At 43.7% G+C, this 27,112-nt stretch overlaps 1 protein-coding gene across 4 annotated transcripts in view; it reads right to left on the bottom strand.

Moving 5' to 3' along the window:
- The window catches only part of SERAC1 (serine active site containing 1), a 125,011-nt gene that overhangs the window by 41,247 nt on the left and 56,652 nt on the right, over positions 1–27,112 (bottom strand). For all 4 annotated transcript variants that reach the window (XM_030198408.1, XM_030198407.1, XM_030198409.1 and 1 more), the window contains 3 exons: positions 19,862–19,990; positions 18,172–18,285; positions 8,984–9,146 (listed from right to left, as the gene is read on the bottom strand). In XM_030198408.1, the coding sequence (XP_030054268.1) occupies positions 8,984–9,146; positions 18,172–18,285; positions 19,862–19,990 (406 nt within the window). The remainder of the gene's footprint in view (positions 1–8,983; positions 9,147–18,171; positions 18,286–19,861; positions 19,991–27,112) is intronic.

Raw genomic sequence — 27,112 nt, 5'->3', positions numbered from 1 at the left:
ACAGAGTATTATAAAAAACAAAATTACAAAGCATATACATAACCATGAATTAAAGAGGCGAAACAAACATGAATGTAGACAAGGGAAATCTTGCCTCACCAACCCACTACATTTCTTTGAAGGGGTGACTAAATATGTAGATAAAGGTGAACCGGTTGATACTGTGTATATGGATTTTCAAAGGCATTTGACAAAGTCTCATAAAAAACTCCTGGGGAAATTAGAAAGTCATGGGATAGGAGGTAGTGTCCTATCGTGGATTAAAAACTGGTTAAAAGAGAGACAACAGAGAGTAGTGTTAAATGGTCAGTATTCTCAATGGAGGTGGTTAGGTAGTGGGGTTACCCAGGGGGTCTGTGCTGGGACCCTACTTTTTAACATATTTATAAGTGATCTAGAGATGGGAATAACTAGTGAGGTAATTAAATTTGCTGATAAAATAAAGTTATTCAAAGTTGTTAGATCACAAGAGGATTGTGAAAAATTGCAAGAGGGTCTTATGAAACTGGGAGACTAGGAATCCAAATGGTAGATGATGTTTAATGTGAGCAAGTACAAAGTGATGCATGTGGGAAAGAGGAACCCAAATTATAGCTACATGATTGCATATTAGGAGTCACTGCCCAGGAAAAGGATCTAGGTGTCATCGTTGGTGCTTGGGGTCTGGTGGTCCTATGGACCTCCAGCCCCTATATTTGACAGGTCTGGACTTTTGACAGCCCAGACCTGTCATACAAGTGCAGGAGGATTGTGCCGGAGCATGCCTGCATTTCACCCTATGATCAGAGATAACAGCACGCATAAATTTGCATGCTATTATCTCTGGTCATAGGGGTGGTAAAGCCAGGCGCTATTCCAGAGCTATTTTTTGAGCACTGTTTGGAACAGAGCGGGGTTTTCAATCATCTGCCCATCAGTGAGTCAGGGGCATAGCCAGACACCCAAGTTTGGGTGGGCCTGGACCCAAGGTGGGTGGGCAGAACTCCACCTTGTCCTACAAGTGATTTGGTTTCTCCCTCTCTCGCCTGCATGCCATATGGTCTTTCAAACATCCCCTCTCCTCCGTATACCTTTAAAATAGCAGATTTTCACCGGCAGCAAACAGCTGTTGGGAGTTTTTGGCTGGTGGGGCTTGGGGTCCCTGCCAGCCACATTATAGGTGTGCTGCTATTTGGTGGGCCTGAACCTAAAGTGGGTGGACCTGGGGCCACCCCAGCCCACCCTTGGCTACACCACTGCAGTGAGTCACAAACAGTGACCGATGCGCAAAGGGGATTGCATGCAAATCAGATGCATAGATCTCCTTTGTGCATTGGTTGCTGTTTGCAGACCCGATCCGACCCCACCCCCCGGCCGAACAACCTCAACTGGACACCCCCCCTAGATGACCTATAAGCTTCCCTGACAATTCCCTACATCCCTCCAAAGCAAGAATGGCCCTGGTGGTCTAGTGACCTGCTCCCCCCTCCCTGTACCTTGAAAAAGATGGAGGCAGGAGTAACACCTTCTTGTCCTCCTGCCTCAGGGCCTGGAGGGGTGCAGGGGTCCACTGGACCACCGGGGACTGTTTGTGCGGGTTCAGGTTCCACTGGACCACCAGTTATTTGTTCCTTGGGGGTGTGGGTGGGGGGTGCAAGGATCAATGGGGGGGGGGGGGGAACACCAGAGAATTTAAAGATTTGGAGAGGGTCACCAGGGTAAGGGGGGGGGGGGGAGAAGTAGGGAGCACAAGCAGGCAGCCTTTGCAGCCATCTGTTTGTATTTCCTTCCTCTTCCAAAAGTTCCAGAACAGTCATAAAATTTGCTCATTAGAGCTAGGCACTCTTTAGCTGTGCATTGCCCAGAATGCTCATTAGAATATTAATGAGCTCATTGTAATACGTTTACACAGGGTTCTCAGTGGCTGCTAATTGCATACATCTGAATTCAAGCAAGCATGAAACAAGCACAGAAAATCTCTAAGGGAGAGGAAGAGACTGTAGAGCTTAGCAGTTGGTATGGATGGGCAGCCTGGATAGGCTATATGGTCTTTTATCTGTTGTCATTTTCTATGTTTCTTCTAATCAGCTAATAAACAAAAGTATTACCAAACACACACACATCAGTTATACAGAGAGCATAAAATCCCATCAAACAAGTACAAATAAAAAAAACCCCCAATTTCTTCCTGAACATATGTAAATGCCTGGACAAAAAAACAAGCCTCAAGGGAGGCCTTGTTCCACAGTCTCCCACTTCATATCAGTGGAATGGACGGTACCCAATCTTACTTGGAAATTTGCATCAGTGGGTCCAATGCTGAGGATATAGAAAATGAAAGCAACCCCCTCCATCAAAGAAATGTACACTGGCAAGGCCACTAAGCCAGGTGATGGAGGAGAACACCGTAGGACATTTGCTGCTACCAGTGACAAGGCAGGAGAGCAGAGAGGCTGTCAGGTTCTCAGGTTCAGAGCCCACGGGGCTGGGCTCTGGAGCAAACGTGAGCCCTTGGGCTGCTGACGAGGAGTGACAGCAGCAGGCAAAACCCATCAATCAATGCTGGGCAAACACACCGGCACCGGCAGGGACTGCAGGCACCGCCCAGCGAGCCGGAACACAGACTGGAATCCTGGACTGGAATTCCCCGGACTGGAGGACACAGGACTGGAACCCCCCGGACTGGAACACTGGACTGGAGGACACAGGACTGGAACACCGGACTGGAGCACACCGGACTGGTCCACACAGCTTCACCTGCGCTTGGCCACTACTCCCCCCCCCAAGGGTTGAGCCCTTGGGTTCGAGTGGCCGGCAGGACTTACCGGATACCAGATGACACAGGGACCAGGACTGGAAACAGAAGTACTCCTAAACCAAAACTGATCTACGTGCTCCCAAGCCCTAAACCAGCAGGAGTGTTCCTAACAGTAAACTGACAAAAGGACTTCCTAAGCCCTATACTAAACAGGAGCTCCTAAGCCCTGCTCAAGAAAGGGACTTCCTAAGCCCTAAACTAACAGAGCAGGGAACTAAACACAAAGCTAACACAGGTGCTACTAAGCACCAAGCTACAAGCGGAGCTCTACACTAACAAGCTAAACACAAAACTAACAAGCTACCTAAGCACTGCTCTAGCAAGCTAGAATCAAAACTAACAAGGAGCTTCCTAAGTACTACTCTGGCAAGCAACCAGAAGAGCTCCTAGCATTTAAAGGGAAGACAGGGGAGCCACAAGGAAAAAGCAGGGAAGCTAACACATAAGCCAAAAGTGATTCTAAATCACCAAACACCAACAGCAAAGACTGCAATGCTCCCAATAGCACAAACACCAGAAGTACTTCTAACGGCAAACTCTGCAGTGTTCCTAACACCACCAAACCCTGAAGTACTTCTATCAGCAACAGAGCTTCCAAAGCCCTACACATAGCAATGCTTCCAAAACCAAGAGGGAAAAGCAGGGGAACCAAAGGGAAAAGCAGGAAAGCTAAACACACAGACACCAGTGCACACTGCACTAACACTAACCTGGCCCTTAGCAAAAGCAAGCAGGGAAACTAGACACAAAGTCAGAAGTGCACACTGCACCACCCTACCCAAAGCAAACACCACTGTTGCAAAGGCTCTGAAGGAAACAACACCACTTTCTTATCAAGGCCCTCCCTGATGATGTCACACTCCCTAGCCCCAGGCAACAGCACACTGACCCAGAGAGGCCCAACCCACACCAATGCAAAACTGTGAAGCACTTGAAGCCAGTACACCCAAAGAGAAGTAGAGCTAACTCAGTCCACCCACACAGCTGTGGTAAAGTGAAACAATTAGAGTCATGCTGCTGGAAGCTGCCAGCACAGAGAGAGAGAAACAGCTGCTCAGAAAGGACAAACAAAAGAAACAGAAGCCAACTAAGCTGACCACCAGGAAAAAGGTAAGTTTGAGAGGGGTTCTAACCCCAATCATAACAGAGGCCAAATCAAATAGATAGAACATACTGAGCTTGTGCTACAGGAGGTGAAGGTTTCCAAACTGGAGATAGCAGAAGAAGTAATAAGTACACTGGAGGAGAAATTCAGCAACAGGTTGGAGGAAACAGAAGGGAAACTCTGTGAGGTTGTGGCAGACCAAGACAAGCACACTACAAAACAGCTGGAGATACTGTCTGACAAGTTAGAGGACCACAAAAACCATGCGAGAAGATCCAATTTGTATATATTTGGAATACCTGAAGGAGTAGAATGTGGCAATCCAGCACATGGAGTACTGCTTTCCGGGCACTCCTGCTCAACTGACACATGGTTGAAAAGGCGCAAAGAGAATTACACCCAAAACCAGACCTGGGGATGCCCCCCAGAGCATTTAACTGTGAAACTGTTGAGATTTTCTGAGATGGAGCACATATTAAAACTTGCAAGGCAGCAAAATTCCTGAACTGATGGAAATAAGAAAATATGGGTGTCCCAGTCCTTAGCATGGAGACCGTGTGAAGGACAAGATAGCTGTGGAAGTACAAACAGGCCTTACAGGAGGGAAGAATAGAAAGAGGTATTTGGCATCAGGGCAAACTCGTTATCACAGAGGGCAAATGAAGATTTCTACAAAACATCTGTGAAATTGAAGCCTTTATCAAGTCTTTGTTTGACTAAACTAGGAAACAATAGAAAGAACTGTTCTAGGCTAGACAAAGAGCAGGTCTGGGAAACGATTTGCCCTCGAAAAGATCCTGTACTGAGCCTGAAGTTCAAGGATAAGGCCCGGATGCAAAACCAGAAGGAGAAATCGGTGGCATATCAAGATCAATCTGTAGCCCAAGAAACAGCTAGCAAAACTGAGCACCCAGCAGAGATGAAAGAAATGGGGGCCCCACAATAATGGTTTGGAGTTAGCCAATGTTCAGCACGATACTGAGGAATTTCTGAAACAAATTCCTTCAAATCCTGGTAGAGTGCAGTTCTCTGTAGTAGTAACTGAATGGCTCTGCTAAGGACCTTATGGATGGGAATGAGAGGAGAGGTGTGTGTAGGTGGGTAAGAAAGGGGCAAGTGACATTTAGGGGAGTAAAGAATATGTTTAAGCAAGCACATTAGGTGGGGGAAGGCGGAATACTTTTGGGACAGTGGGTTGGGAAGGGAGGTGGAAAGTTGAGAGGGGGGGGGTGGAGAGTGAAAGACGGAGAAAAATGAAGGCACCAAGATCATATGGCCTATCCAGTCGGCCTATCCTCCCTTAGAGATCCTATGTACTTGTCCCAAGCTTTCTTGAATTCAAATAATTTTTGTCTCCACCATCTCCACCAGGAGGCCGTTCCACAAATTTGTCACCCTTTCCAGGAAGAAGTATTTCCTCGGGTTACTTCTGAGTCTCTCTCTTTTCAGCTTCATCCTCTGCCCCCTCATTGCAGAGCTTCCTTTTAATTGAAAGAGGCTTGCATCCTGTGCATTTATGCCATGGAGGTATTTAAACACCTCTATCATATTTCCCCTCTCCAGATTGATTAGGATGGGGCAGGAAGGAAGGAAAGAGGGAGATAAAATTTGGATAGTACTCAGAGATGAAGAGCAGTAAATAACACACAGCCACCTGCAATACTAGGATCTCAATCATCCCATAAAAAGGAAAAAAAAAGTACCAGCAGTTGAAAGAAGAGAAAACAGATAAAACACAGCTTCAGGAAATAAGGGAAAGGGGATGGAATTTGATACACTGCCTTTATGTGGTTATAATCAAAGCAGTTTATATACTATAGACAGGTACTTATTTTGTATCTGGGTTAATGGAGGGTTAAGTGACTTGCCAAGAGTCACAAGGAGCTGCACTGGGAATTGAGCCCAGTTCCTCTGGTTCCCAAGCCACTGCACTAACCATTAGGCTACTCCTCCATTCCACTCTCCCCTCTAGAAGCAACAAAACTACACAGCAGATATTGGGGGATTGTGCAATTCTCCTTCCCTTGGTTTAAAAAAAAAAAAAGGAAACAGGGAGTTGTAAGCAGGGTTAGGAAACCTATTCAGCTGGTCAGTTGCAACACTGCAGGGGATGACTACCCGCCTACCCTGATTGCTGCAACATCTGAAGGGGAAGGAATCCCCCTCCCCTGCCCCAAGCTTGTTGCAACATTCATCTGAGGAGGACCCTCTGCTGCCCCTTGGTCGGTTTGCTTTAAACTATATTTTCAATATGACCTGCTACTCAAAATCATCCTTTTTTAATCCTTTCATTTCTTCTTTGGGTCTTGTTAATAGGCAGTGGCGTACCAAGGAGGTGGGGGCGGTCCGCCCCGAGTGTCGGCGGGTGGGGGGGTGCTCCGTTGTCTGCTGCCACCACCCTGCGTTTTTTTTTTAATCCATGCAGCGACGCAGGTATCTGCCCTGCTGTGTGCTGTGAAAAAAGAAAATCGCTTCGTTCGCTGGCGTCGGCCCTTCCTTCGCTATGTCCCGCCCTCTTTTGAGGTAACTTCCTATTTCCTCGAGGGCGGGACATAGCGAAGGAAGGGCCGACGCCAGCGAACGAAGCGATTTTCTTTTTTCACAGCAGGGCAGATGCCTGTGTCGCTGCATGGATTTAAAAAAAAAAAAAAAATGCAGGGTGGTGGCAGGAGAAGAGGGCTCTGTCGCTCTCCACGGAGGAGGGGGGGGGGCTCAGATGGGAGAAGGAGGTGGGGGGAGCTAAGAGGGGAGAACGGAATGGGGGAGGGGTGGGGGAGCTGAGAGGGGAGAAGGGAATTGGGGAGGGGTGGGGGGAGCTGAGAGGGGTGCTCACAGGGGAGAAGGGAATGGGGGAGGGGTGGGGGAGCTGAGAGGGGAGAAGGGAATTGGGGAGGGGTGGGGGAGCTGAGAGGGGTGCTCACAGGGGAGAAGGGGATTGGGGTGGGGTGGGGATTGGGGTGGGGGTGCTCAGAGGGGAGAAGGGGTCTGAAGCTGGAACTGGGGTCTGACAAGGGGGCAGGAGGGAGAATGGGTCCATGCCTGGGGCAGGTGGGAGAATGGGTCTGGGGCTGAAAAGGGGGGGATGCAAAGCATGTGGTGGATGAAGGGGGCTGAAAAGGAGGGTATTTGGGATAAGGGGGCTAGAGCTGGAACTGTGGGCTGAAACGAGGCAGGGGCTGAAACTGGGGGCTTTAAAGGGGACAGGGAGAACTGGCTGGGGCTGAGCTCAGGACTGGTGAGAGAAAAGGGCTGGGAGATGTGGGCTGGGGCTAGAAATAGGGGCAGGTGAAACTGGGGGCTGAAAAGAGGGAGCAGAGAGAGAGGGGACAGACCCTGGATGGAAGTGGGGAGCGTGAGGCAGGGCAGACCCTGGATGGATGGGAGAGGGAGGGCAGACGGATTGAAGGGGCAGAGAGAAAGGGCAGATGGTGGGTGGAAAGGGGAGAGAGAAAAAGGGCAGACTGGGGCAAATGGTGGATGGAAGGGAGAGAGAGGGCAGACAGTGGATGGAAGGGACATTAGAGAGGGCAGACACTGGATGGCAGAGAGAGAGCAAAGACAGATCCTGGATGAAAGGAAGACAGTGAAAAGAAGATGAGGAAAGCAGAAACCAGAGAAAACAAACTGTAAATATATATTTTTATTATTTTGCTTTAGGATATAGTATTGTAGCTGTGTTGTTTATAAATAGAGCATGTAAATAAGGTAATCTTTTTATTGGACTAATTTTAATACATTTTGACTTAACTTTCAGAGAACAAACCCCCCTTCCTCAGGTCAGGATAGGATACTGTAACAGCACTATACTGTACTGACCTGAGGAAGGAGATTTTGGCCTGTGGAAGCCAAATGTATTAGTCCAATAAAATTGTATTATTTTATTTTCTGTATTTGTTTTATTTCTATTTGTTAATTTGTAAAGTGGTGATTGGTATTTGTTAGTTTTTTCAAATTTACATCTGCTGTCTTTATATTTTGCACAGTACTAGGGGACATTTTCTGTTTCTGTGGTGTTGCATTGTATGCAGAGTCTGGCATCGGGGGTTCAGTTTAATTTTAGTCTAAATAGAAAGTTTATGATTACTTATTCTATAGTGGATTAGGGTGTATCTGTGTTTGTGAAAAAGACATGGCTTTCGGTTGGCATTGACTGTGCAGGATCGATGATCTGTACTAATCTGTCTGTTTTCGTTTTACAATAGGTGAATTGATGTTCTAGTGCTCACTGTAGTGTTTAAGATGCTTTCCTTTTCCTTGTGTGACTGGTAGAAATTACTGCTTATGATATGCTAAAATTGCTCTATAGGTCCTGAGTGTTTTGTATTCTCGGTATGCCTAGTACTGGATTTGGGGGGGGGGGGGGGTGTTAAAAAATGACCGGCCCCGGGTGTCAACTACCCTAGGTACGCCACTGTTAATAGATTGCCTTTCTTTTGCAACTAAGTATATTTTTTTCCTTGAATTGTAAGCTGGTTTGGAATAAAAGAATTCTGAGCTGTCCAGAGGTTTGTGATATATTATGGAGCAGTAGCTGAGAATCATGGGAACTGGATTTGATTTCCATTGCAACAGTTTGTGACCCTGGGCAAGTCACTTAGCCCTTCATTGCCTCAGCTATAAAAACAACAAAACAAAAAACGTTAGATTGTGAGCTCACTAGGGACAGAGAAAGTAACACCTAAAATCTATTCTCTTCTCATTTCCATTATCCATGATGTATTGTAAGCCACATTGAGCCTGCAAAGAGGTGGGGATAATGTGGGAATCAAATGCAACAAATAAATAATAATAATAATAATAACTGTATATAATATGCAAACCACTTTGGTTGTACCACAGAAAGCAGTATATCAAATGCATGATCATGCAGGAGGCTCTACTACTGTTAGAGATATCAAGTGCTGTATAGCTCTGATATAGCCAGTGTGCAGGGTGCCCTGTTCTGCTCAGATTCAGAATGGTGGATGTGGCTAATTAGGAGACCTTTTAAATTTTAATCTATACATGATTTCTTTGGCTTGTCAGAAAAACCTCAGAAATCTGTCTGAGTTCCCAGGAGAGGAGAATGGACTCCATATTACCTGCACGCACTATGGCTGGGTGAAGCTGCTCATGTATGGCCAAGTTTCCAATGATGCGCACTATGTTCCTCTGGATTTTCTGGGAGTCCTTCCGAAGCAGGTATATGCGCTGCAGCAGCTGTAGCCCTCCATTTGCTACGATTTGTCCGCAGTGAGAAGAAAGCTGTCATCATTACACTAGCATTAACACTAGTTGGATGTAATACAAAAAAACAAATCTGACAAGTCCTTAGCAACAATTATTAACACAAATATCTTTTTTTTTTTTTTTTAGGTAGGATCCTGGCTCACTTTTATCCACTCAAACAATTGTAAGTAAGAGATGGAAATATTAGGATTGTAAAAACTCCAATAATTTAAACAATCTTGGAGGAAAAGACCTCAGAAGCTTCAAATTTAATCATCTATATGAAAATCCTCCAATAAATTTTCAATTTTATTATCAGAACAAAATTTTTAAATTTTTTGTTTTTAATCTTGACCAAAACTTGAAATTTGCCTAGAATTGTAGGTAGAGCGGAATAGAAGGGATTTAAATAAAATAAAGGAGAGGATGGTGTAAATGGGCAGATAGGATGTGCCATAAAGTCTTTATCTGCCGTCATTTTCTATGTATAACATCAGATTTTACTTTCTGCAGTTTAAATTTTGCTCATTATTTTGGCCTTGAACAAAATGGCATCTGTCGGTCTTTATAGATGTTGACTATCTGCCATCCATCAGTGAGGCTGCTGCTGAAATACACACGATTTTAACTACAGAATAACTCACATTATGGAGCATATCTTCAAAACATATGGACATCTCAAAATGCCCAAATGGACGTTCACGTGCATGAAACATCAAAATACTGATTTTGCAAAGGAAGAAAAGGGATGTCCAACACTGCAGACCATCCAATTAGTTAGGGGCATATTTTGGGCAGGACTAAGGAGGGCCCAAAATCGGACATCCAATAGTGATTACCAAAGAAGAAGAAAAATGTCCAAGCCTAAAGAGGAGAGCGTGCCAAGTTAGGCCTGTTTTAGTCACGTCCGGGGTACAAAAAAGTAATCTGGAGAGTTTAAGTTATGACAACTCCTTAATCCCCCCCCAGTGGTTGCTATCTCCCGCCCTCTCCCTTGAAAGCATAAATTTAAAAAGCACACTGAAGATAATTGAGTTTTTTGTGTGTAAAAGCACTTTGGGAGCAATTTTATAAAGGTCGCTAAAAGTTAGGTACCAACAAATCGGAGCGCTAAGCTAGTGTTCTATAACAGAAAATTTGCATGCCAAATCCATTACAGAATGCTAGCGTTAAGTCGGCAATGATGTGCCTTATTTCAGGTGTGAACACTTACCCCATTCTATGGCATAAGCGTTTGTGCCTAAACGCTAGACCTGTAGGCTTTTAAAGGTAGGCCCAGGAAGGGTATTCAGGTGATAGGAGGGCAATGGGCAGAAAGTGGTTGCATTATGGTGGTGGTAGGGGGGGAGGAATTTTCATTTTCAGCCAAGACCTGGCATTTTTGGGTAAAACCAAAGCATGCCTAAATCTGGATTTCGCACCAAAGCTGAAACTAAAATTTGGTCAGGTTCTAATATATATACAGCCCCTATGCAGCACAGTTGGGCAATTTCAGTCTTCTGAGGTCTTTTCCTTCAAATTTTTTATTTTTTTTAGCTTTCAAGAAATTTTATTGCAATCACTTTCAATTACAAACCACACAAATGTACTCATTAGCAACAATAACCAACACTGTAGCACTCAGCACCTATGGAATAGCAAGAGTAACAAATAACCCTTAAGGCAGGGGTTTTCAACCCAGACAGCTGGAGTGTTCAGGATATCCCCATTAAATATCCTGAAAACACCAACTGGTTGAGTGTGCCCCGAGGACTGGGTTGAAAATCTCTGCCTTAAGGAAGTAGAAAGCAAAGCACACTGACCTCCCTTCCTGATACCACTTCAAGACAGTGAGTTATTTCAAATTTTATAATACTAGTAAAAAAGGCCCGTTTCTGGGAGAGATGAAACGGGTGCTAGCAAGGTTTTGGGACAGGGGGAGATGGGGTTTGTAGGATGTGGAGGCATGTAGAGCGACGCAGCTGTCCCGAAGCACCCTGCAGGCACGGGGAGGTAGTGTTTGTAGCCTCGCGACCCGTGTCCCCCAACCCCCCTCGAGGTACCTGTGAGGTCCAATTGCGTTTACTTTCCAGCAGTGTGCTCCGCAGAACGCGTGGAGCTCCGTAGTTTGCTGCAGTGTGCCTCGTGACCCGTGTCCCCCGACACCCCGTCGAGGTACCTGCGAGGTCCGATCGCGTTTGTTTACTTTCCAGCAGTGTGCTCCGCAGATCGCATGGAGCTCCGTAGTTTGCTGCAGTGTGCCTCGCGACCCGTGTCCCCCGACCCCCCTCGATGTACCTGCGAGGTCTGATCGCGTTTGTTTACTTGCCAGCAGTGTGCAGATCGCGTGGACCTCCGTAGTTTGCTGCAGTGTGGTCCGCCCTCGTCGTCATGACGTTGTGACACGAGGGTGGGCCATACGGCGCTTCAGAATTCTGGCATCCGTTTTCGAGGCATGGCCAAACCGGATATCTCTGGCGCCTCACAGTTCCGGTTTTAAGGGGCTTTTGAGGCTTCATTTAGAACGTTGGGGTTGCGAATTATGTCCAGAAGGGGCGTGGCTGAGGGCGGGTCCTGAGTGACAGTGAGTGGTGCACAGTGAGTGTTGCTGGCAGCCAGCCTAGTGCTTCAGTGTTTCCCCTCCCACAGAGTGAGTCAGGTGAGAATTATTATATAGGATAAACTATCCCCAATACCTATCCTCCCTCACTTCCTGATGCCTCCACCTTTATTTCACCCTCCCCAGAAGCATAGCCAGGTTGAGACGTTGGGGGGGGGGGGGGGAGCTGTGCAGATGCGACAGACCGTGTGAATAGGTGAAGGCACTGTCAGAAGTCCTTTTGGGGGAGCAGTCGCTCCCCATGCGACCCACATAGCTATGCCACTGCCCTCCCATCATCCAACCCAAACTGTTCAATTTCCAATTATTTACCAGCTAAACAAGGCCCATGTCCTGTGAAATGCCTCAGATTTTCCCTTTACCTCAAATGATGTTTTCAAATCTGTCATTGTCAACAGATGTCCTTCCAGCATCCCTTTGAGGAACCACCCTCTCTCTATTCTCCAATTCCTAGCAATCACAATCTTGGCAGTTAAAATTAACATGTGTAAGATATCATAGTCTCTTTTATTGACTTCCCAATCTGGGATCAGTACCAATAGGCTCCTGCCAGGATCATCCAACCAATCTTCCTTGGTCCAATTATGCACTTGGGTTCATGCCCCCGCCCAACATTGTTTTATTATCTAGCAATTCTACCACAGATGCCCAAAAGTACCTCTTCTCCCACACTTTCTCCAGCATGCGCCACTATTTGCATCTCCCACTTTCTCTCCCCTTTCTGGTGTCCAGCAAGATCTGTTGGAGAAGGTATAAACATACCTATAGCTTTCCACTCTTCCAAACTCAATCTACCTAGTCACCTGTCCCATGCTGTCTCATATCTAGATGCTTACTACTGCACCCATGCATTCAATACCTTCTACAGCTAACATTTTGTCACTTTCTTATTTTAAAGAGTGCTGTCTCCAATTGCATAGTATTGCTATGTAAATTTTTTTCGCATACTCCTCTAATAAATCTCACAGTTTAAAAAAAAATGATAAAATGGAATCTTAGAATGCACAATTTCTTGAAGTTGTCCATGAGAAAGAAGCACTCCTTGACGAAACATGTCATACATTTTACTATTCCTACTTTCCCCAATTTATCCCTTAATCCTTTAAAATAAGCTGTGGAATTTGAGTGGTAATCTTATAGTTTGCATTAAGCCACATACCTTGCATAACTGCTAAATTCTCTTCCACTCCCTCTGCACAGGGGAAGAGAGGGAGGTATGTGCAGCTCCTGGCACTGAATATCTGGGTATGACCGCCAACATGAAGTTAACCGGGCGCTAGCCAATATTCAGACAGGTGCCTGGTTAACTCAATACAAAGTTAGGACACTTGTTTTGAATTATTCTGACCCAGGTATTGGGGATTATACTAAGCTAAACCAAAACAGTTCAGTGCAGTAAGCCAACTAGTAGTAACACAGAAGTCGCAAAGACTGGAAAAACATTTTTTTTCTTCTTCACTTGTAGGCAATCAAGAGTCAGAATAAATAGCTTGTACTTATCTTTGGTTGCTCAAAATCAAGCAAAGCATCAATACACCTGTTGTACTGCTTCTGAATTGCACATTACCCCCCTTGAACTTCCATGAGTGTCTGACTCTGCAGGCTTTGATAAACAAATTGCTTCATGGGACTTGGGTGGTGACAACAAAATGCTCCCCATAGACTTCAGCAGAGTGTCCACATACTTAGTGCTGCTTGCCTCCAGCAGTTTTTTAATAAAACCCGTGGAGTTGGGTATTAATGGAAGTTCAAGGGGGGGGGCATATGCAATTCAGAGGGAGCAGGACATAGCAGGTCTTGAGAAGTGTAGGCAATCAAGGCCCTACATTTACCACACTAGGTCTTGTTATGAGAGGCCAACTGCCACATTGCCAAAAAAATAAATAAAAACTGTACCACTTTAGCCTTGTGAACACAACCGGCCAGCCATGGGTGGTTAACACAGATTCTGAGGCCTTTTGATGCCCTGGGATTGGTGAAAATCCTCCAGACACTTGATTGGTCTTGAGTATCAGCTTGACTTCCTTATATGTCTTGATGTCAGAACAATGAATAGTGCAAGATGTCTGGCAAACCACTCCTTCAACCTCTTTTCTAGCATCTTCTTGAAGAATATGGTGCTAGAGCTAAAAAGAACATGGCAGGTGAACTCGCATCCTCCTGGATCACCAGAGGTATATGAATGGCCTTGGTCCTGAACTTTTAAGGCTGATATGCCCCATCCAACATCAAGGAGGTTGAGTGTTCCTCTCTTTGAAGGCAACTGGTGAATATGACAGCTGACAAAATCTGGGAGTTCTTGAGTGTTATGCTATACAGAGGACTGATATCAATGTTCCTTTGGCTCCATATAACACATAGCACTGGTATCTCTCAATACCAATACAGAAGACACTGGATCCTTCACCTTTTTTGGGTATTAGTTAATATTCAATTCCAATTGTTCAAGTTGATGTTTGGCAAAGGAGATTGAGGCTCCATAATTTATTTGGATTTATCTTACCTTTTTCAGTGGTAGCTCAGGTGTGCTAATTCAGGTATACTAGGTATTTTCCCATTCCTAGAGGGTTTACAATCTGAGTTTGTTCCTGAAACAATGGAGAGTTGGGTGACTTGCTCAATATTTAAAGGAGCTGCAGCTGGATTTGAACTGGGCTTCCTTGGTTGTCAGCCCAGTGCTCTAACCACTAGGCTCTACTCCTTCATGCCATATTCCATATGGATGCATCCCCAGTGTCTGATGTAGCACAAGAGTTTCTCAGGATCCAATGCATCCTGTACTGATGATCTTGGATTGGTCTTGATGTTGATGAAGACCTTTTCATGTCACAAGCTGACTTATTACACTTAGAGGCCTCATAATCCAGGCCAAGACACTGCAAGCACTAAGAATATCCGTACTGGATACGGTCTTGAAATACTGTCTGCACTTCTTGAAGCTATTGAGAGCTTTCTTGAAAAATAGTGTCGAAGCCATGATGTCAAACAGCACCAAAGTGATGAAAAAAGATGGATGTGAAAAAAACAAACCAAATTAAGAGGGAACCCATGTGCTAAAATACTGAATAATTGAAAACTCGAGACAAATTTACTTGCTGAGAGAGAAATATCCATGGCACAAAATACAGCTAAGGCAGCCTGTACAACAATGAAGCACAGGAAGTAATGCACATACGTTGCTAAGAGCAAAGATTTTACAGACTTAAAACCCGGGGAGAAGCTTTCCTTCATGGGTGCTTTAGGTAATGTCACCCATTTGTGAGGGCCTTCTATCTTGCTTGCCCTCAGACAATGAAGTATCCCTGCATTCCAGCAAGAAAGGAACACAGAAAAGATCACAACATTTTAGACAGACTGGGCTAGAAGGGACTTAAAAAGCTTATCTTGTTTAACCCTTGCTTCTAGATCAATTTTAAAAGGTGCATAAGTAAGTGTTATGGATTATATGAAGCACAGTGAAGTGGGATATAATAGACATTCATCATTTAAAGGTAAATATATTGTATGGGAGGTAAGCACTTTTTGGTACAAATAAGTTCTAGGAGTAAGAACTATGTATGAGGCTTGAAAATACAGATTCTGTAGTAAAATAAAGAAAATATTTTGCCACAGGGTGGGCAGCACAGAGGGGTCTCCCAAAAGTGGTTAGGATAAAAAAGTGATGATTCCAAGAAAGCATGGGAAAGTACAGGAGTGGGGAGACACTGGAAAAGCTAGAGATCAAGTTGAACCTATGGTATAGCAAGAGAAAATAAGCATACTAGAAGGGCTTGGGGTCTACCTCTTTATATATCATTCTAAGTCTATGGGAAAGCAGCTTAGTGAACCCAGCCCTAAATGTATCTCTTTTCCTGGACTGCCGCTCTGGAGCCACTACTGGGTCCTGAAAGACTTGCAGAAGGGTTTTGAGATGAAGTCCTGAAGAAGGACAGAGGCAAAAAATTCAAAGGAGAGAAAAAAATACCACATTTATAGCACTGTAGGATTTTTCTCCTTCCTGAAGCTTCCGTTGAAATAGGTGAGAAAGTAGAGAATGCCTCCAAAAAGGGCTTTAAAATTTTTATATTTCCTTAAATACCACAGCAGCTTCCAATCCTTCCAGCAAGTTGTTGTATATACAACTAAAACAGCGTAAATCTCAATGTGGTGAATAGTGTGTCCCATGGAATTCTGAGGGAATTTTGCCTGTAGGGCAGTGCTAATCAATGGCCATGACCTCATTACTGCAGCCACAGAAAGCCCACAAACCCTGGAGGAGCAGGCTGATGTTTCTATGTACAGCTCACCTGGGTTGTGACCCAAAATGCAGGTTTTTGCAACCATATTTTGGGTCACAACCTACAGTTTGGTCTATGCAACAGAGCCCCTACGCAAAAAAGATATAGTGGAATTAGAAAAGGTTCAAAGAAGAGTGACCAAAATGATAAAGGGGATGGAACTCCTCTTGTACGAGGAAAGGCTAAAGAGGTTAGGGCTCTGCAGCTTGAAAAAGAGACGTTTGAGGGGGGATATGATTGAGGTCTATAAAATCCTGAATGGTGTAGAATGGGTAGAAGTGAATCAATTTTTCACTTTTTCAAAAGTACAAAGACCAGGGGACACTCAATGGAATTACCACCTTCCCCACTCTTGATACCTACATTGACTACATAGTTTGTAACCTTTAGATTGTAAGCTCTTTTGAGCAGGGACGGTCCTTCCCCATGTTAAACTTGTACAGCGCTGCGTAACCCTGGCAGCGCTTTAGAAATGCTAAGTAGTAGTAGTAATTACATGGAAATAACATAGTAAATAACGGCAGATAAAAACCTTTACAGTCCATCCAGTCTGCCCAACAAGATAAACTCATTTTACATGGTATGTGATACTTTATACGTATACCCAAGTTTGATTTGTTCTTGCCATTTTCAGGGCACAGACCGTAGAAGTCCATCCACTGTTCTTGTACTAAAGGTCCTTCCAAGGACTTTCACTAGCCACACCCTCGCCAAAAGACATTACACGATCTGATACCCGCAAGAGAGCCTTCTCCGGAGTAGCTCCCATACTCTGGAATGAACTGCCTGAAAGGCTCCGCTTAACACAAGACTATCTTCTTCAGGAAGCAGGTGAAAGCTTGGCTCTTCAACCAGGCCTTTAATGGAAGAAGTAACTAACTTGTTAATCTCACTCACACACACAAGGAGTGACTCGGGCTGCATATACTGCAGCAGGACATGTTTATCCACTCCTACCCTAGCTGAGATAATATTTAACCAACTCTCTGACCTCATGTGCAATTTTCTTTAAATCAATCACCTTACTTTCCAACTCTTCCTACTTTCTTACCTACCTATATATTACATCTTTGCTTTACCCTTCACTACAATTATAATATTCTACTACGTATTGTGTTGACACTGTAAGTAGTATACCATGCCATACGTCGTATTGTTTTTGAATAATTTTACTGCTGTAATTGACTATTGCACATGTTTAATCTATTTATTACTGTACACTGCCTTGAGTGAATTCCTTCAAAAAGGCGGTAAATAAATCCTAATAAATAAATAAAAGTTCTGAAGCTAACATCAAAGCCCCTTAAAATTTACACTCAAGCCCATCCATATCTATTCAGTCACGAACAGGGCATAGACCATAGAAGTCTGCCCAGTAATACTTTTAAAACAAATAGGAGGAAATATTTTTTCATTCAAAGAATAGTTAAGCTCGCTGCCAGAGGATTTGGTAACTGCAGTTAGCGTTTCTGGGTTTAAAAAAAGGTATGGACAAGTTCCTGGAGGAAAGCCTCTGCTTACCCTGGGATTGGTAGCATGGAATGATGCTACTAATTAGTATTTTGCCAGGTACCTGGATTGGCCATTGTTGGAAGCAGGATACTGGGCTAGATGGACCATTGGTTTGACCCCGGGTATGGCATATTCTAATGTTAAAAGATTTTTTAAAAACATATATTTACTTCTTAAGGGTTCTTTCTAGTTACACCTACTTTTAGTATTTTTATGGAGAGGAGACCCCTTCATGGTGTGAAGAAAAAGCCATGAATTTGACATGGATTTTCAAACGCATTTTATTTTTGCGAGTTCTATGATTTTGATATAGCTGGAAAGTGGAGCAGTTTGTGAACTACTGAGACAGAGTGTTATGTTCTCCATTAAGCAGAGGGTCTGATGTATCTATCTCTTCTTGGACTAGTTTGGATTTTCTTTCCTGTCACCATGCTTTCAGATTCTAAATGTAAAGAAGTCATACTGACTGCATTCATTATCAGGTATTTTGCACATACTGTATTTCCCCCTCCCGCTTGCCCTTATCCTAGTGATTTTATGTCATGGTATTGCTGTGGATTCGCAGATTACAGAAGATGCATGGCTTCTGACAAGGCTGGATCAGATACAGCCAAGCTCTGCCAGGCAAACACAGGTGGAGGCAATGCGGTTAATGAGCACAGGCCAGACTTACCTTAGAATGGCTAACCAAGGCCTGAAGGCAAAAGATTTCCACTTTCTCCAAAGGAACTGAGCTTAAGCTCTCTGCATAAGGAAGTCCATTTCCTCCAAAGCACCACAGCCCTCCCTGAAATGACAGTGAACCTGTCAGGAAATGAACAGCCATTTGTACTGTATAGATTGCTCCTACCTGCAATGGACTCCTATTAAACATTCAGATAAGATCTGAAAAACAAAACTTAGCATAGATAACAGGCTACAAGTACAATCAAAGCTGTTTACATTTTTTATTATATGCAAGTGTTATTTGTAAGGATCCTCCCTTGCAGCTTGGAGAGCCGAGGGTGGTCCAAGTTTGTTTATTATAAGTCTTGATATGCCTAAAAAGAAGGTTCTGTCATTGTGGTTTACATTGTCATCAATAATTAAAAACACAATTGAAAGGAATTACAATAAGCATATGGTCACTTAAAGGCTGGAAAGCAGGAGTGTGAGTACTGAAGCAGAATGCCTTGGTGGTACCTCTTTGAAGTGGCACTGGTGGATGACCCTGAAGTGGATCCTTTTTGGCTTTGGTACTTAGCACCTTCAACATTTTTTTTTTTTGGGGGGGGGGGGCGGGGGTGAGAGAATTCTTTTCTTTATAGAATACTAGCACAAGTGGCTGAAAATGCACTTACACCAGCCCGGCAACTGTGTGCTTCAATGGGCACAAATTCATACTAGCCTATAATTTACACCTGTACCTGAGAGCCCCATCCACACTCCACCCAAGAACATGCCCATTGGCAAAGTATGCACCATCAAATCATGGCATGCACTTTTCCACTAGTCGGTATTCTAAAAGAGACTATTTACAGCTAGACAGTTCCTTATAGAATTACCTCCTTACCCCTGAATTCTATATAGCGTGCCTAGAGATCCGCACCGATTCTATAACAATGCACGTAGCTTAACAAGCTAATGAGTGCTGGTAACAGCACTTAACAAGCAATAATAAGCACTAATTGGCACTGATTAGAATTTAGGCACACGAGTCGTTAAGCGTATTCTGTAATAATGTGAACTGAACTTCTAACACACGCAGGCAAAGGGGGCGTAGTTATGGGCAGGAAAATGGGCATTTCGTGGGTGTTACAAAATTTACAAGCCTAGTTATAGAATATGGCCTGGTGCACCTAAATCTACATGCTGGGATTTACGCCGTGTTTTCGTTGGTGTAAACGGATGCATGTAGATTTAGGTGCTGAAATATCAACTAAGCGTATTCTATAATCTGCGCCTAAATCTAGGCACCAATTATAGAATACGCTTAGTCGGCACTGATTTCAGCACCAATTTTTTAGGCACCATATATAAAATCTCCTCCTTAATGCCTTAGGCGGTTGCCTATGTCTAAATCTAGGCCTGCTTTTTTGGCCTGCCTCAGGCACCACTTCTTTTCCACAGGACTATTTTGAAAGGCCTTTTTTTTTCTGTAGATAAATACTTGTTCACCCCTGGAAGTGTTTTTGAAAATGCCCCAAAAGTGACATCTGAGGCACAGAGTCAGTGATAGAGGGCAACCAAATGCACATGCTAGGATTACTCCATCCTGTTGGTTTAATGTTGTAACCAATGGATTATATATTCTCTCTATACATCTTTGCAAGCTAAAACATATTACATAAGTCTCTGAATATAATATGATCCTCCAAGCTCACCCGCTGTGCTGCTACAGATTGGCTGCTCTCTCTCAGTGCCAGGGACGTGAAATATTGCACACATTGGTCCAGCCCAGACTGGGGCAGTGAGGACAGGAGATGCCGCAATTCATCTTCTATGCAGTAATCCTACAGGAAAGAAACATCTACTGATATGTTGCAAGGATGGGAGCTGCTCTAAAACACTTCATATATTCCCAACATCACTGTGGATAAAACAGAATAAATATAAGGAACAATACAGGCTGTGATCTAGATGCAGATAATCCACAGGAGAACAATGCAGACCAAATACCCTTCGGTCTGCGTTGTTCTCCTGTGGTAAAACAGACTAAAACAGAATAAAAGCTTCCGACTTAGCTAGATCTGGGATGGGGGAAGGGTTTTCTGGAAGAGGCAGCAGCCATGTCTGCAAAAAGCAGTGAGAAAGTTTTGCCAATCTTTTGGTTTTGTAACTTTGGATATAAATCCAACAGCGCTTTTTTCTTTTTTTTTTGCAGAAGCTTTTGAGTATTCTGAAAACCGACTGGCTGGGTGTGTCCCAAGAACTGGGTTGAGAATAGAGATGTGCACAAGGATGGAGACAATGGGAAATCTGTGCCTCAACTCAGAAAACTTGAAACACCAACACTTCAGCTAAAAAACAAAACATATTTAACAAAGTAATGTCTATTTTTTATGTTACAGGTTATAGGATGTATTTTATGTTTTGTTTGAATTTACAAGATCTTTTAAATGCAAGCTGGTTATTCGGAAGGGAAAGAAAAAACTGAGGACGGCATTCCCTCTAAGCTGTGTGGAAGTCCTCCACCTATACTGCTGCCAGTGGGTGTGCTGTTTTAGTATCAAATTTTTAATAGCAAGGGACAAGCAAGTTCTGCAGGACTTCAAAGGACCTACCTGCTCCTAGTGATTGAAAATATGATACTAAAATAGCAACCCCCCCCCCCCCGACTGGCAGAAATGTAGAAGGAGGACCCCCACGCAGCGTATAGGGAACATTGAGAGTCAGGGGACAGTAACAACATGACTGTGATGGGAAGGAGGGTGGAAAAGAATTGACTGGGGATGGTGAGGGGACGATAGTAATATGATGAGGATGGGGTGAAGACATGTGGGAATAGGTACTAGATTATGCCCCCGTGCACACCTCTAGCCGAGAACCCCTGATGAAGCCCTAAATACACTCAACATTCTAGATTTCTATTTTTAAACCTGACAGTTTCTTCAGCTCCTTCTCTCTGTAGCTCACTCAAGACCAGGCTGGGAATCTGGTGACAAGCACATTTTGCATACTACCTGGGAATTTGAATTCCCCTATTATATATCCCCCCCCCTCAACCCCTAAAGCATATTCAGTTGTAGTAACCTCCTGGGCCAGGGCCATGTAACCTGGCTCCCTTTAGAGCCTTACAACCATGCACCCTGACTCCAACCACCGGGTGTCACTCACATACAATGAACATAACTATAAGCACTGACATCACTGTAAATCCCAAGATGACTAGACTGTGCTAGACAGCAGAAGGTTGTTTTTTTTGTTTGTTTGGGGTTTTTTAAACTATATTTTATTGCCAATGGACAGATGTGAACAACACAATATCGACATAACTGTATGGAGCCTATATACAGAACACAACAAAAAAGCAATCCAATCAGTGCTACTAGACAACAGCTGCTCTACTCATGACCAAGGATCGCCATTACTTGCCCAAGTCAATTCAATAAAATAAGGGAACAATAAGATTCGTCTACATCTCTCCACTTCGCTTTTTGAATATATCCCCACCAGACATCGCTAAATAAAGCCACATACCAACCAGGAACATGCAATCCTTCTACCGGCATACCATGTCAACTATCACTCTACCTGTCAAACTCCCTCTCTCATTCTCCACCCCCCCATCCCCCACAGCCTCAAACATCCATAGAGTCACTCAGTGCCATTACATCCCTATGGCATGCATCTCTAAGAACCTTCTCCACAAAATATTTTCTGTTAGGTGAGGCAGATGCTGTAAGTCAGTTTCAAAGCTGGCTAGCTCCTTCACCTGTACCACCCACTGTTGTGTCGGTGGAGGTTTTTCAGCCACCCAGTAAGATAATATCAGCTTTTTAATAAGCAGTAAGGTATTACAAGTGAGGTATTGAGATTCCCTGCCTAATAGGGAGGCCTGAGAGACTAAGAGCAGCACCTCATAATCCCATTCTGGCTTGCAGAGTAGGGTGTACTCTATTATCAGTGCCTCTCTCCATACAGTTAAAGTGTGACATTCCAAGAAGTAATGTGCATAAGACCCAGAGACATGCTTACATTTGATGCACATGCTGTCATCCCACAATCCCAATTGTGTGAGATAATATCTTTGCAGTATTTTAAACTGGGTCTTGTGCAATTCCATTGACTTACTAGAATCATAAATTGTGGTAAAAAGTTCCAGAAACTGCTATACAGAATACTCTAGACTTATCTATCACTGCCAATCCTCTTTTAACTTACTGATCCATACTGAATTCGATGCGGATTGCAGAAGCTTATACTAAGAACATAAGCCTGGTAAAAAGTTAGTTACCCTCAAAAGCTTAAATGGAGATGCCTCTGGCCGCGTTCTCCATCTCTTCTTCCACCAATTCCAAGCCACTCTCATTGGAGCCAAAAATCTTATTTTCTGCTTATAGTTAATGGCTGTCCCTCCTGACCATGAATAGGTTAAAAAACAACTTAAATCCAACCTAATCCAACCAGGGGGGAAAACTTTTTGCCCTCTCCATATACCCCTTTGATTGAGCCCCCTCTGAGATTTATCCAGGGCTAATATGGCCATACTAATTCTAGGCACCCTTCCTCTCCAGGTAAACTTAAGGGAACAAAATTTAAATTAATCCCTCTTTTACAGCCAAATTGGGATAGACTGTAAGGGGTAGAGGAGCTTGGGTATCATGATCATCTTGACCACAGCCACTCGACCAACCAATAAGAAGGAAAGATCTTGCCAGGCCTGGAACAGCCTTCCTGTAGCCTCAATATTACAAAGTATGTTTTCACTATAGAAAACTACTGGGTTAGTGCTCAAAAAATACCACGATACCTCATAGGTGGATGGAATAAAGTGTGGAATGCCAGGGTTCATTGTATTTGCCTGCCAATGTCAACAATCCAGATTTATCGCAGTTCACCCATAACCCAGAAATTTTTCCAAAATCCCTAATGATACACAGCGCAGAATCTACATGAATTGGAACCCAGTCCAAGTACAATAAAATATCAGCAAATAAGCTGACTTTTCATTCTATCCCTCCCTCGAGTAGCCTAGTGGTTAGTGCAGCGGACTCTGATTCTGGGGAGATGGGTTCGATTCCCACTGCAGCTCCTTGCGACTCTAGGCAAGTCACTTAACCCTCCATTGCCCCAGGTTCAAATAAGTACCTGTATATACTATGTAAACCGCTTTGAATGTAATTACTAAAACCACAGAAAGGCGGTATATCAAGTCCCGACCTTTCCCCCTCCCTCCACTATCCCCCTTGATGGAATCAGCCTGCCTGAATCTTAATGGCCAGGGATTCAATTGCTATTAAAAAAAAAAGAATGGAAAGAAGGGGCAGCCCTGAATAGTGCCCCATCTAAGTCAAAGGGACCGGTCAATTGTCCGTTCACCAACAAATGAGCATGAGGTTTGGTATAAAAAGCTTGAACTCACCCCAAGAAACTACCTTCAACACTGGATCCAGAACAGGTACTCCCACAAGATACGGTCAAAAACCTTTTCCATAACCAAACTAGAGCCTTGCACGGGAACGGGGTTCCCATGGGGACGGAAGCAGTTCCTGCGGGGTTTCCATGGGGACAGAAGCAGTTCCTGTGGGGTTCCAATGGGGACAGAAGCAGTTCCTGTGGGTTTCCCATGGGGACCGATGCAGTTCCTGCGGGGTTCCCATGGGGACAGAAGCAGTTCCTGCGGGGTTCCCATGGAAAATGTAAGTTGCACCTGCACCAGCTTCTCACCTACTAAGTTCTTTGAGTACTATCTCCTCCTCCCTCCTTGCTTTAAAAGCATAGATGCGGAAAGTCTTTCATAAGGGAAGTGGTAGAGACACAAATGGTGACGGAATTCAAAAAGGTGTGGGATGAACACAGAGGATCTCTAATTAGAAAATGGAAGTTATAAGAAAACCCTAAACTTAAATTGCTGCATATGCGTGGACGTGTCAAATGGCACTCAGATGGTGACTCCAGCTGTGATGAACTAGGGCTGATACCAGGCAGACTTGTATGGTCTGTGTCTCGTACATGGCAATCTAGTTTAGGAAGGGCTAGAAAGGGCTTAGACAGCAACTTCAGTGGTTGGAACATGAGGATAGTGCTGCACAGTCTTTTATGGTCTGTGCCACGCAAATGAGAAGACGAATAGGCTGGAGTGGGCTTCAACGGCAACTCCAGTAGTTGGAACATAAGGACAGGGCCGGGTGGACTTCTATGGTTTATGTCCCAGAAACACCAAAGACAGACCATAGTCAAGTATATAATTATCAACGTTCATTCTTGATTTAATCATGAATTGATAATTTTTATTTATTTGTTACATTTGTATCCCACATTTTCCCACCTATTTGCAGGCTCAATGTGGCTTACATTGAGATGTATCGCCATCTCCGGTAGAGAAGCAAATACAAGGAGTTCATGTGGTCGGATAAGGTTCATGTGTTATAGACTCATTAGGGAATTATAGAGAGGAAGAGTTATGTATTTAAGATAATGAATGTGACTATTGGGTAGACTGAGTGCGACTATTTTCAGATCATCCATGCTCTTCGAAGCCAGAGAAAAGAGCCTCCCAGTCTGGTCCTCCCATAGGAGATTTGCATGGGCAGCTACCTCTTACAGAAAAAGCCAAACCAATCTTGCTAAAGATGTAAAAAAGACTGGAAGCGGTGCAAAGAAAAGCTACAAAAATGGTATGGGATTTGCGTTGCAAACTGTACGAGGAAAGACTTGCTGACCTGAACATGTATACCTTGGAGGAAAGGAGAAACAGGGGTGACATGATACAGATGTTCAAATATTTGAAAGGTATTAAACCGCAAACAAACCTTTTCCAGAGACGAGAAGGTGGTAGAACTAGAGGTCATGAATTGAGGTTGAAGGGGGGCAGACTCAGGAGTAATGTCAGGAAGTACTTTTTCACAGAGAGGGTGGTGGATATGTGGAATGCCCTCCCGTGGGAGGTAGTGGAGATGAAAACAGTAATGGAATTCAAACATGCATGGGACAAACACAAAGGAATCCTGTTTAAAAGGAATGGATCCATGGAATCTTAGTGGAGATTAGGTGGCGATGCTGGTAACTGGGCAGACTTCTATGGTCTATGCCTTGATTGAGGGCTGGAGTGTAAACTCTAGAGAGCAGACGTTCTGACCCAGAAATCAAACCAGAGACCTTCTGCATGTTAATACATGGTACCAGCCACTTAAGCCACTCGTCCAGCCTCAGGCTGCTAAGTCTTATCTCACTATAAGGCCATTGTAATAAACTGCAAAAGTGTTCCAATGCACATGCAGGAAAAAAAAAATCAACCACCTAACTTACTCTTAATGCAGTAAAGTAGTGGGATTTTAAATAACCACATCAACAAATATGTTGCAGAAAAACACACATACCACTGCAGTACTACCCTGGATAAAGGTGAGACGGTTGATGAAGTGTTCTGAACATCTAGAAAAATTTAGAAAAGTCTCTCATGAGAAGCTTCTGAGAAAATTAGGCCATAGGATAGGAGGCAAAGTCTTTTGTGAACTGACATCTATTTAAAACATGTAAAGTAGAGAAAAGGGTTAAATGGTCAATTCTCTCAATAAAGGAAAGTGAATAATGGAGGACCACAGAGATCTTATACTGGAAATGGGAATGAGGAAATCAAATCTACAGATGAAATAAAATTATTCTAAGTTGTGAAATTACATGTGGGACCTTTGGAGACTGTAAGACTAGGAATCTAGATGCGAGATGAAACCTAATGAGGTTAAGAGTAAAGTGGACCTTAATGGACATTGAGAAAAGTAATCAAGTTATAGCTACACAATGCTAGGCTCCACATTTGGAGTCACCTTCCAGGAAAAAGATCTGAGTGTCATTGAGGACAATATGTTGAAATTTTCTGCTTAGAAATTATTGGGAAAAGAATAGAGGATAAAATAAAGATCATCATAATACCTCTGCATCACTCAGTGGTAAGACACTGAGTACTGTATGCAATTCTGGTTGCTGCATCTCAAAAAAGATACAGTGGAATCAGAAGAGGTACAGAGAACAGTGACCAAATTGATAAAGGGGATAAGCAAAGAATAAATAGGTCAGGGCTCTTTAGCTTGAAGAAGAGACAGCCGAGGAAAGCTATGATAGTGGTCTATAAAATCCAGAGTGGAAGAAGGAAGTGATGTCATCGCTGGGATATGGACGCCTAGGAGCTCTGCTCCACCAGGGTGCTCTGTTAAGGTGTGTTGTCCTCTGGCTATCCCTTCTCAGAGTTGAGATTTTGCGAGTGCCCCAAGCATCTAAACTGCAATGGCATCTCAAAAGCAGCTTGAAAGGTTTAAACATGCTCTCAAAAGTGGCAAGTGCTCCAGTTCGAGCAAAGCTGCTGTGGAGCAAAGGAAAATGGTGTCAGAACACTCTGACTCTGAGAAGGACGAGCTTGCAGCAGTAAGTGATGGAGAGTGACTAAAATATATTTCGTGCTGGTTTAACTCACTAAAAGAAGAAATATAAGTGGTTTGTAAAGACAGGTGCTGTTTGTCATATTTATAAATTATCTGGAAATCAGAATGAGTGAGGTGAATAAATATTCAAAGTTGTCAAAATGCATGCGGATTAGAGAGCTGCACAGAAGCGGGGATGGCGGGATTTATACGGGTTTCGGGGGAGTCCCACAAGGACCCCCCCCCCCCCCCACTCCTTATACTGCCTCTAGAAGATTCAGCTCCTCTGCTTCTATCTGCCGGCAAATTTGCAAAACCCAGTGGTTTTGGACTGGTCTAGCACGATGAAAAGGAAAAGCCTATTTCTGCAGATAAAGCACTAACTACCCATGGAAATACTTTTGAAAATTCTGGATAAGCAGAATAATCATAAGTAGACATGGATTATTGACATGACAATTTGAAAATATTTCAGACCTTGTATTACAAAGAAGGGAACACAGAAAGCACTGACAATGGTATCTGCTTATTTTGACTAAAAATTAGCATATATAA

This window comes from Microcaecilia unicolor, chromosome 3 (genome assembly GCF_901765095.1).
Source record: "Microcaecilia unicolor chromosome 3, aMicUni1.1, whole genome shotgun sequence".
Lineage (NCBI taxonomy): Eukaryota > Metazoa > Chordata > Amphibia > Gymnophiona > Siphonopidae > Microcaecilia > Microcaecilia unicolor.
This window is presented reverse-complemented; position numbering and strand designations above follow the sequence as displayed.